This window comes from Protopterus annectens, chromosome 4.part1 (genome assembly GCF_019279795.1).
Source record: "Protopterus annectens isolate FY-2018-M chromosome 4.part1, PAN1.0, whole genome shotgun sequence".
Lineage (NCBI taxonomy): Eukaryota > Metazoa > Chordata > Ceratodontiformes > Protopteridae > Protopterus > Protopterus annectens.
The window spans coordinates 821,063,350-821,073,663 of NC_056734.1; the positions used below are offsets into that span (position 1 = coordinate 821,063,350).

The 10,314-nt window shown below is 37.5% G+C and overlaps 1 protein-coding gene across 1 annotated transcript in view; it reads right to left on the reverse strand.

Annotated features, from left to right (window-relative positions):
• SNORC (secondary ossification center associated regulator of chondrocyte maturation) overlaps positions 1 to 9,035 on the reverse strand; it is a 175,948-nt gene extending 166,913 nt beyond the window's left edge. Inside the window, exon 1 of the mRNA XM_044070935.1 lies at positions 8,844 to 9,035. Coding sequence (XP_043926870.1) covers positions 8,844 to 8,913 — 70 coding nt within the window. The 5' untranslated portion in view covers positions 8,914 to 9,035. The remainder of the gene's footprint in view (positions 1 to 8,843) is intronic.
• Between the last annotated feature and the right edge of the window lie 1,279 nt (positions 9,036 to 10,314).

Sequence of the window (10,314 nt, forward strand, 5' to 3'; positions counted from 1 at the left end):
CAATAATTGCATACTTACTACTTAAAATGACAAATTCAAGTACTATATACCCAATACAATTAACCTATTTCTCCTCTGAAAATATAAAATAAAAACTCATGTGAAACAATTTTTAAAACCATATTGACATATATGTGTGTGTGTGTGTGTGTGTGTGTGTGTGTGTGTGTGTGTGTGTGTGTGTGTGTGTGTTAAAAAACACATAAGCTTAAAATACTATGACATATATTATATATTAACACCAATAACAATTTTGCACTACCTCCTACCTAAAATATGTCTTAATTTTAAAATAGGGGCTATGCTAATACTATCATTGATACCAAGGTAATTTAATGCATCCAGCCTTAGTTGCCATTGTCATTCACATATATCTAAATGGACATCTAATACTTTGCCCTGGATGTCTTTTTTGATTTGTTGGATGACACAAAATTTAAAACTATGCTCTGCATATTCAACAATGTGCCTGGCCATTGCATTGGTATTCCTAAAATGCCTAACGCCCAACACATGTTCCTTGACTCTGTCCCTAAATTGCCTTAAGGGTTTTCCCACATAAAACGCAGGACATGCTGTGCATTTTGCCAAATACACCACATTCTGGGCATGACAGTCATAGTATCCCCTAATCAGGATAAAACAATTGTTCACTATTATACTCCTACCTGTTTCCATTATGTATTTGCATATTGTACATCTCCCACATTTAAAATTACCAATCCTTCTCCCAACAATTGGTTGTATATAATGTATACCTTTTTCTAAAATCTCCTTAAAAGATTTGTCCCTTCAGAACACAAAATTGGGCATACCACCCATCTTTTTTTGCTATACTTTTATCCAACTGTAACAAACCCCAGTTTTTCCTCACCACCCACATAAACCAACCAACAGCCTGGTTAAAGGTGGTGACAAACATTAACCTATCAACCTGCTCTGGCAAACTAGTCTTCTCATTTTGATTAATCAAACTGTCTACGTCATTGCCGAGACCACCTGTTAAAATGGCCTTATAAGTGCCATTTTCTCTTTTACTCATAATTTCATCCTTGATACTATCACATAAAATTTCAGGGTAACCCCTTCTAAGAAACATCCCAATAATAAAATCCAACTCATCATTAAACTCTTTTTCATCACTTACCATCCTGGCCGCCCTCACCATTTGACCCTTAACAATAGATTTTTTCTGATATTGAGGGTGCCAGCTGTCGTAGTCTAAATATGAGTTGGAAAAAGTTATTTTCATGTATATACTGGATCTCATACACTTCAATTCTCTGTCTATTCTTAATTTAACATCCAGATAGGTAATTAAGTCTGCACTATACTCATGGGTAAATGTTAAAAAATCCATGGTGTTATTAATATAATCCACAAATAACTCAAGCTGTTCCCTATCACTTTCCCAAACGATAAAAATATCATCCAAGAAGCGTGTATATAGCCTGATATATTTGCTAAAGGCACTGGAAAAAACATACTCCTGCTCCCAGAAGGACATTATATAATTAGCATAAATGGGAGCACAAGCAGCCCCCATAGCCACTCCAGTGACTTGTTTATAAAAATGTCCTTCAAAATACAGGAAGTTATTAAACAACACTGCTTCCAACCAAGTTAATCCAATCTCATGAGGGATAACCAGAAAGAGATTACATACATATATAGTAAGTAGCAAGGTATCTTCAGTGATGGATAACATATTTAACTTCTCCAAAAAATTCCAGGAATCTTTTATTATTTATGTAAAGGCTTCTAAACCTCTTTGCATATAATGATCCAAAAAATGACTGATGAAACATGCTTTACTTCTTTTCCCATCTACTATACGTCTGAATTTAACATTATCCAGGCCTTTATGTAATTTAGGGATTCCAAATATTCCACTAACCACTGGGTTAGGATTTCTCAAAAACTTTCTCTCTGCTTCAGTGATCTGTCCCTGAAACAACATGTCATCTATCAACAGATCAATTTTTTGATATGCCACATTAATTTCATTGATGCTACTTTTTACATAATTGCCCTCCATGAGCATACCCATTATGCAGTCAGTATAATCATTCTTTTCGATAACCACTGCCCCATTACCTTTATCAGGCTTCATTATCCGTATTTCTCTATTATCAGCTAATTCTTTTAGTAAAGCATATTCACTAATTGACAAGTTGCTAAACTTATTTCCCATTGATTTCTTAAAATGTTCCCTCAAATCTAGCTCACGTGCTTTTTCAAAAAGTGCTATCATTTGATTAGTAGGGGGGTTGAACTTTGATTGGCCCCTATCTCTGGAAACCACAATTTAATATTCATTTTGCGTACAAATAACTTCAAATCGATTAACATACCTGAGAGTGTTCGTTTCCTACACGGAACAAAAGTAAATCCCTTTGAGAGCAAATTTACATGCTCTGCATTAACTTGAACTTTAGAGTAATTGTATACTGTATAATCACCATAAGTGTTGGTGATAATCTCAGGATTATTTAAAACATTTTGGTTCAAATTCGCCTGAAATACATCAGAAAATTGATCTAAAAGTGAACATTCATTATTCATCACATATTCAGGAAAAAAAATATTTTGTATATCCCCTGGAAATTGATGGTCAGTTGTAGTATTAGTATTAACATGCTCTGTTACAAAACCCACACTCCCTGTGTCAGAAGATGCATGTTTATCTGCTAGCTCTTCACTCAACACGCCTTCATTCCTTGTTTTAAACGCACAATTTAAAGTGTACACGCAACTTTCATTTACTTCAACATTAATACCATCAATAGTAAAAATTTCATGTCCACTGCCTTCCCCAGTCAATGCATTTAACGGATATATACTCAAATCCATCAGGCTGTTGATTGTATTGTCATTTGCGCTCAGATCAGTATTGTTATTGTTCACCATACATGGTAGGTCTAACTGTTCACAAATACCACTATTGCGCAAATTATTGTCAAATACAATCCCTTCCTTTGAGGGCTTATAGTCCCCTTCTATCCATTCACTACATTCAGTCATGTTAATATATTCAGTCATATTAATAAGTGCCCTCGTACTTTCAACATTAACGAGTGCCTCACCTTTAGAATTCGTCTTCATAACCTGATGTTGTTCATCATTCAATAACTCAATACTGGAATCAAAATTCGCGCCCATATTACACCTGTGAGACTTTTCACCCCGAGAGAGACTACACAATAAACCATTCACCTCCGCTTTGTATAGTAATCGTTGTTGTTGTGGGCATTTTTGGGATAGTTCCACCTTTTGGGTCGAGCACCTTGCTGAAAATATTGTTTCTCCTCCTCTCTTGTAATCTTGTGGGCATCCTGCCCTTTGCTGCGCAGCCTTTCTGACCGCCTGGGTCCCTCCTCTAAAGGATACATTTTGATGCCTACTTGAGAGAGTTTATCTATTATGCCCGAGTGGGCAATAGTGTCAAAGGCTTTGGCCAGGTCAAGGTAGGTGGTGTATACCATCTTCTCCTCATCCATGGATTTGGTGACAGTCTCAAAGAAGTCAACTAAATTTAACAGACATGACCACCCCTTGACAAAGCCAAACTGTGTGGGATCGAGTGTTTGGAGTTTGCCAATGTCCTTGTTAATGAGGTCCATGATAATCCATTCCATGGCCTTGCAGATCAGGCTAGTTAGGCTGATGGGTCTTTAATTTCCTGGATCAGTGGACGATCCACCTTTGTGTAAAGGGATGACAGTGGCTGTCCTCCACTCAACTGGGATGAAGCCAGTACTCAGGCTTTGGTCGAATAGGGCTCCTAATGGTGCTGCAAGTTCCTGCCAAAGTTTATGTAGGATGCAACCTGGGATGTTATCTGGTCCCACGGAGGCTGTATTTTTTACCTTTGAGAGAGCAGTGATGACCTTTTCCCTAAATATAGGGGGAAGGGGGCAGGTACTGGGGATGTCCTGATTTACTGATGGGTGGAGAGAGGGGTGAAGTTTTCACTGACTCTGTCAGCCAGCAAGTTTGCTATATCTATGTCATTTATATATGTGGTGTCCTTGTCCACCAGTTCTGAACAGATCTGGATGCTTCCTTTGAGATTGCGAACATATGTGAAGAAGGTCTTATGACTGTCTCTAGTAGATGTGGCCAATTTGGACTCGAAGTTTGCTTTGGAGGATTTCACTAGTGCTCTTATTTGCTTGTTCAGGCTAAGGAGAGATTGCTTCCAGTTGAGCACCTGCTCCTTCTTGGTCCTGGACAGCAATTTTTTCCTTTTGTTATAGAGTTCATTTATTGCAGATGTTCACCAGACAGATTTACTCTTCCTTGCAGAGGATGGTTTAGTCCTGTCGGGTATTCCCAATTCCATGCATCTATATAAATGCTTGTATAGTGCTTTGGTGTAGTTTTGGATACTGGTGCCAGTTTCTAATGTGGCAGAGGGGGCTGTGAAGCTGTTTATGCCATCCATCAGAAGGCTGTAATCAGCTTTGGAGAATTTTTTTGTTTAATCCTAGCTAGAGGGAGGTCTGGAGTGATAGTGACTTCGAAAGTGACCGCTTTATGGTTGGATCTTACCCAAGAGGATGATACTGCATTGATTCTGCAGTGGTTACTCATGTTGGTTAATACCAAGTCCAAGATAGTAACACCTCTTGTGGGGGTATCGACTAGCTGTTCCAAAGCGTTTGCATTGACAAAATTAAGGAATCTCTGGGCATTTGTGTTCTGGCATGAGTAGTTCTTGCAATCTAGGTTTGATTAGTTAAAATCGCCCAGGATCAGGGTAAAGGGTTGAATTTTGATATATCTGAAGAGGTCCAGATAGGCGGATTGGACATCTTGAGTCTGATTTGGGAGCCAGTAGCTAGCTATGATTTGTATAGGAGTCTTGTCAACGGTTAACTGCACCTGGAGTGTCTCATGTGCATCATACTGTTTGACCAGCCTGGAAGTGTGTATGTCTTTAATATATATTTGTGTTCTGGCATGAGTAGTTCTTGCAATCTAGGTTTGGGTAGTTAAAATCGCCAAGGATCAGGGTAAAGGGTTGAATTTTTATATATCTGAAGAGGTCCAGATAGGCGAATTGGGCATCTTGAGTCTGATTTGGGGGCCAGTAGCTAGCTATGATTTGTATAGGAGTCTTGTCAATGGTTAACTGCACCTGGAGTGTCTCATGTGCATCATACTGTCTGACCAGCCTGGTAGTGTGTTTGTCTTTAATATATATTTATTTTTATTTATTTTACATTTGTTAACCGTGTTAGTCTGGTTGAGCTTTTGGCTCATTTTCAGCAGAGACCTGGGGTGAAAAGCTCCTCAGGACTAGAAAACAATTTATTAAATTTTAGTAACATAGTAGTAACAATCAGCTATAGGATCTTACAAGCAGAGACCTAGAGAGAAAAAAAGCTCCTCAGGCAATTCAGTTATACAGAGTATTAACAACTGGTGTGTGAGTTGTTACAAACAAGGTTTTAAACAATTAGCAGAAGAAAATGTGACTAGTTACAATATTAGAGCAAAATGAGTTAATATATTGAAATCCACCTCATTTGGTTTTACTGCCCACAGTTTGGGGTCTAAATGTATGATAGAATGAGTAACCAGGTAAGGCTTGGGTGTTCTCTGCAGCTTTGAATCAGGTTTCTGCGACTGTGCAGATGCCGGCATTTTCCAGAGTTAAGAATACTTGCAATGAGTGCAGTTTCATGTTTAGACTCCTAGCGTTTAGCAGCATGACCTTTAATTTGCATTTGTTGAAATTTTTATGTTGGTAGTTTTAACCTCATCACTTTTCCTAAAAAAGGCATTATGGGGGAGGCAAGAGCCTTTGCCAGAAGCCTGAAACTCAAGTGATTTGCTTATCCAGTTTAATGCGAACTACTTTCCGCAGATATAACTTATTTGTCCTTGAAAGAAAAAATAAAGCTTGAATTCTTTCCCTTCCATTCAGGCCGTCATTGGATTTAAAGGTTGTTAAAAAACTCTAAAATGCACCTCAGAGTATATATAACCCCACAGTTTTCAGGGTTTTTAGGCCCCATATCCATGGCTTAATGCAGTATTTTTTTTTTAATTTCTCATTTATTACTATGCACTCTCATTCAGAGTGTATTGAAATGCCATATCTGTTGATTGGTTATTAAGTAGGTGGGTTATTCCACAGGGTACTTGAAGAGTAAGGATGATTTTTTTTTTCTTAATCGTGATTTTTATTCAGGTTTCCCCTAGCCACCCAGTGGTGTAAACATTGGCTCTAGATGATTGTCACTTTTCATGCCATTACTGGATGAAAAAGCTGTTTAAAAAATCATAAATGCACCTCAGAGATGTAGAACCCCATAACCCATACCCTCAACTAAGTTCAAGTCTTTCCTCCACAGTTAATTTTAGTGCAGTTTTGACCATTTAGAGTATCTTGAAAAGATGAAAGGATGCAGGGAATGCTTAATGAGACACATGTGAAAAAAGTAATATGGATGGTGTGGAGAGGCCAAGATGTGGGGAACTGGAAGATGTGTGTGGAGCAGAGCATTGAGCACCCATGTTGGTCTGTTTTCATACATTTTCAGTAGCCTACTTGTCGGACTAACACACACACACACACACACACACACACACAGACGCACACGCACACACACACACACACACACACACACACACACACACACACACACACACACACACACACACACACACACACACACACACACACACCTTTCTGCAAATTCCTCGATCAGCCACTGTCATGGTTAAAAAATGTTATATCTAAAATACACCCCTTCACTTCACTTTTTAGACAACCATTGCACATACTATCTTTCTTTAGACTACATATTATAAGTTGCAGTGACACTAAGCAGCTAGGGTTACCACCTGTCCCTCTTAGAGCAGAACAATCCCTATTTGGTTAGTTGTGTCCTGCAAAAAAAAGATACAAATTGCAAAAGTCCTGAGATTTTTGGACAAAAAAAAATCCAAAGTTTTCTAAAATAATTGAATAAAACTTTTAGTTTGTATATAAAACACATAAATGTTACATAAAACACCATAAACAACTTAAATGCTACAAGAATAATTTTTTGTTTTGCCAAAAAAGTGTAGTTATATCCTTTGTACTGTTTATGAGTATGTTATGTCCTGCAAAATCTGACATTTCTACAAAAAAAAAAGTCCCACTTTGGGCATTTGAAAAAGTGGCACCCCTATAAGCAGTGTAACTACATATTGTATATTGTACTGTTTTTCCAATATAACACATCTATGTTATGGTTAAAAAGCATATCCTGGGGAATAATCCCCCTACTTAATAATCAATCAGTCAACAGATAAATTAATTCACTGAATGTGTATACTTTTGACAGAAGCAGCTGGAAAGAGGGAAGGAAAAGGGTGAAGACAAGACAAAACATCTAATACCTGAAGGTAATCAGAAGATACAATTTTTTTTTATAAAAGGTGATATGCAAGAACATGACAGAATACAGGGATATGACAGTTTAGTGGCAGTGGCAGGAAGCATTTTCCATCAGATGGTGGCAAATACCGTGAATATGTTGTGATGTGAAAATCCATAAATAAGCTAAAGATTGCAAGATAGACATAAAACAAAGGTGTAGGTAAACAACTGAGAATGAGTGTGCCAAAAGATCTTTACCTGCAGTCAGATTCTTTACTTGTGTGATATCAGGGATTTCAGACTATCTTGCTACGTAAACACAAGACTGTCAAAGTATAAATTCTGACATTGTCTAATTTCATGGAAAACCTATATATGTAACTGGCTGGACACAAGTTAATGTACTGTGCCAGGAAGTATGTCTGGGCACTGTCTAGTTACATGAGTGCAGACCATGTCTAGCAAGTTGCACGTGTGTGTGTGTGTGTGTGTGTGTGTGTGTGTGTGTGTGTGTGTGTGTGTGTGTGTGTGTGGTTTATTGTTGTCCAGCATTTTTACTTTTGTTATGCAGTTTCTTCTAAATGCTTCAATTCCATGTCCACACTGTCCAACTAGGCCAACCAGTTACCAAAACATAAATAAATAAACTGTGTTAATTCAGACCTTTAACAGTAAGGTGACCATGTAGACATAAAGCAAATGAGTAACAACTCTGGCTGGCATTGACCTGTTAGTGAGGTCCTTGTATATAAATTGCTGGAACAGGGGTTCAGGACTAGTATAGCTGGATTTACAATGCGATTTGTGCCAGCTAGCTGACTGACCAGGTAGCAGAAGCAGTGCAGGTGGTTTAGCATTTTACTATCTTATTAATTTATCTTCAGTTAACTTAAACAAGTGTATGCTTTTCTGTTTTTGTTTGCTTTTTCTACCTCTAAAACGTATGTGCAATTTTAAGTAACCTTTTCCTGATCTACATTCCTGTAATACAAATTATTAATTATTATTTTTTTTTATTATTAATATTACAAAACCATAACAGCTCATCTGTATAAAGCTGGCCAGCAGGAAAGGAGCATGATATGATATTACTCAGCAGGTAAGGCCAGGTAAGTAAAGCGGTGTTCAACATAACTGATACAATAAAAGCATAGAAAATACTTGAAACAAATAAATATCAGAAATGCTGTGCTATTAAATGCTGCATTTTAGTAACTTCCCAAAGAAATTACCAGTCCTCTGTATATTCTGATCACGGTGAACATACTTTTATCATTGTTTCCTTCCACTAGTTCTATTTCATTACTTTTTAGCTGAGACATATTTTAAAGTTGGTTTATCTGTAGTGATACTTTCCCTTGGATCCAGGTGGGCCCACCATATAAACTGTTTAAAGAACTTTTAAAAGAATGTCTGTAATACAGCTGTTCAACAATTTAAAATGCAAGATTCCCCCACTTACCTGCTAATGCAACAGAAATAAAGGTCCCAAAGACTGTTACCAAAAGTAATCTCCAAATTTTATTAGTCATGCTTTTAAGTCCAAGACAGTGCAGAAAATACAGAAAATATTCTAAGCTGTCAAAAACTAAGTTAGGAAAAGGAATACAGAAACCCCAAGAGTTGTGGTCTGTAAAAGGAGCTTAGTGTGAAACTTTCTCAAGTGCTCTGAGTCAGACTATGTGTGTGTGCTAGGCGTCTGTCCTATAGGAATGAAAGGAAAAGGTGATGAAAGGACAATCCACCCACTCCCTTCCCCAACGTGGTGAAGTGCTTTTACCAGAGACCACCTCCTCCTTTCCTCCTGTAGTCTGCCAGTGAGCTCACAAGGTGTAAACAGACTGTCTACAGCTACAAGTTTCCATTACTGTTTAAAAATGGAAACATCAAATCCAGTTATTTAATGAATACAGCCACTCATCTTCAGCTAACCCTGATATTCATTGACATCCCTTCTTTCACTTTAAAATTTTGTTCATTCCCACACATAATTTCTGATTTTGTGACAGAACAGTAAAAATAACTGAAACTCAACAATGTCATCATTATAGCCATAGATGTCTTACGCTATAAAAACACATAATATCTGTATCCTTTTATTCTATCACCTAAGTGAACCACAACCCTGTTTAAAAGACTGGGGACTTTAGTCAATTATTCTTCAGGTTAAGAGGCTGACAGTTATGGATATAACTGCTTTTCTGCCAAATCAGTATCATCCTGCATGTATACCTAAGGATTTCACTTAGAGGTACCACGAGTTCTAACAACAGTTTCTTTGTAAGGAGTACACAGCCCGATGCCCTGTCTTCTAGACAGTTTTACTCTGGAAAGTAGCTACAGTTCTTAAGTAATCTCATGTTCTTCAGTTCTGGTTGAAAGGAGAAGAATTCAGATGAAAATAATGACAGGACAAGAAATAGATCAAAATGGATAGTGAACATGGTAGAAAGATGCCAACTCAGCAGTCTTGTGTAGACATGACAAGCAGCATTAAGAAAACAGAGTATTTCAGATTAGGACACCTTAGCAAATAACATCATTAAATAGAAAGAAAAAAATCTGGATAGTTAAGACATAATATCAATACTGCTGCCTAAATGTGTACAATAAAAGTAGGAATAGCAAAGTATAGGGTTGCAAAACTGCCAGCCTTATGAATCCAAGATGTGATTGCTCCCTTTCTGGAGGAGGCATAGTCCAGAGCAAAGAAAAACGTGACAGGGGACACAATGTAAATGTTCTAAAGTAAACAAACCACTTTGCTTTTCAGCCTATGGGATACAGACCACATGAAAACAGTGAAATTAAAGCAAACTAAGGGTGTACCCTCAAAAAGGCCAGAGAGACTAGTTAATTAGCTTAATTCCATCCTCATAAAAAATATACCTTAAAATCTATAGCATGTTGCACTGTTGAATTCACTTCACTTA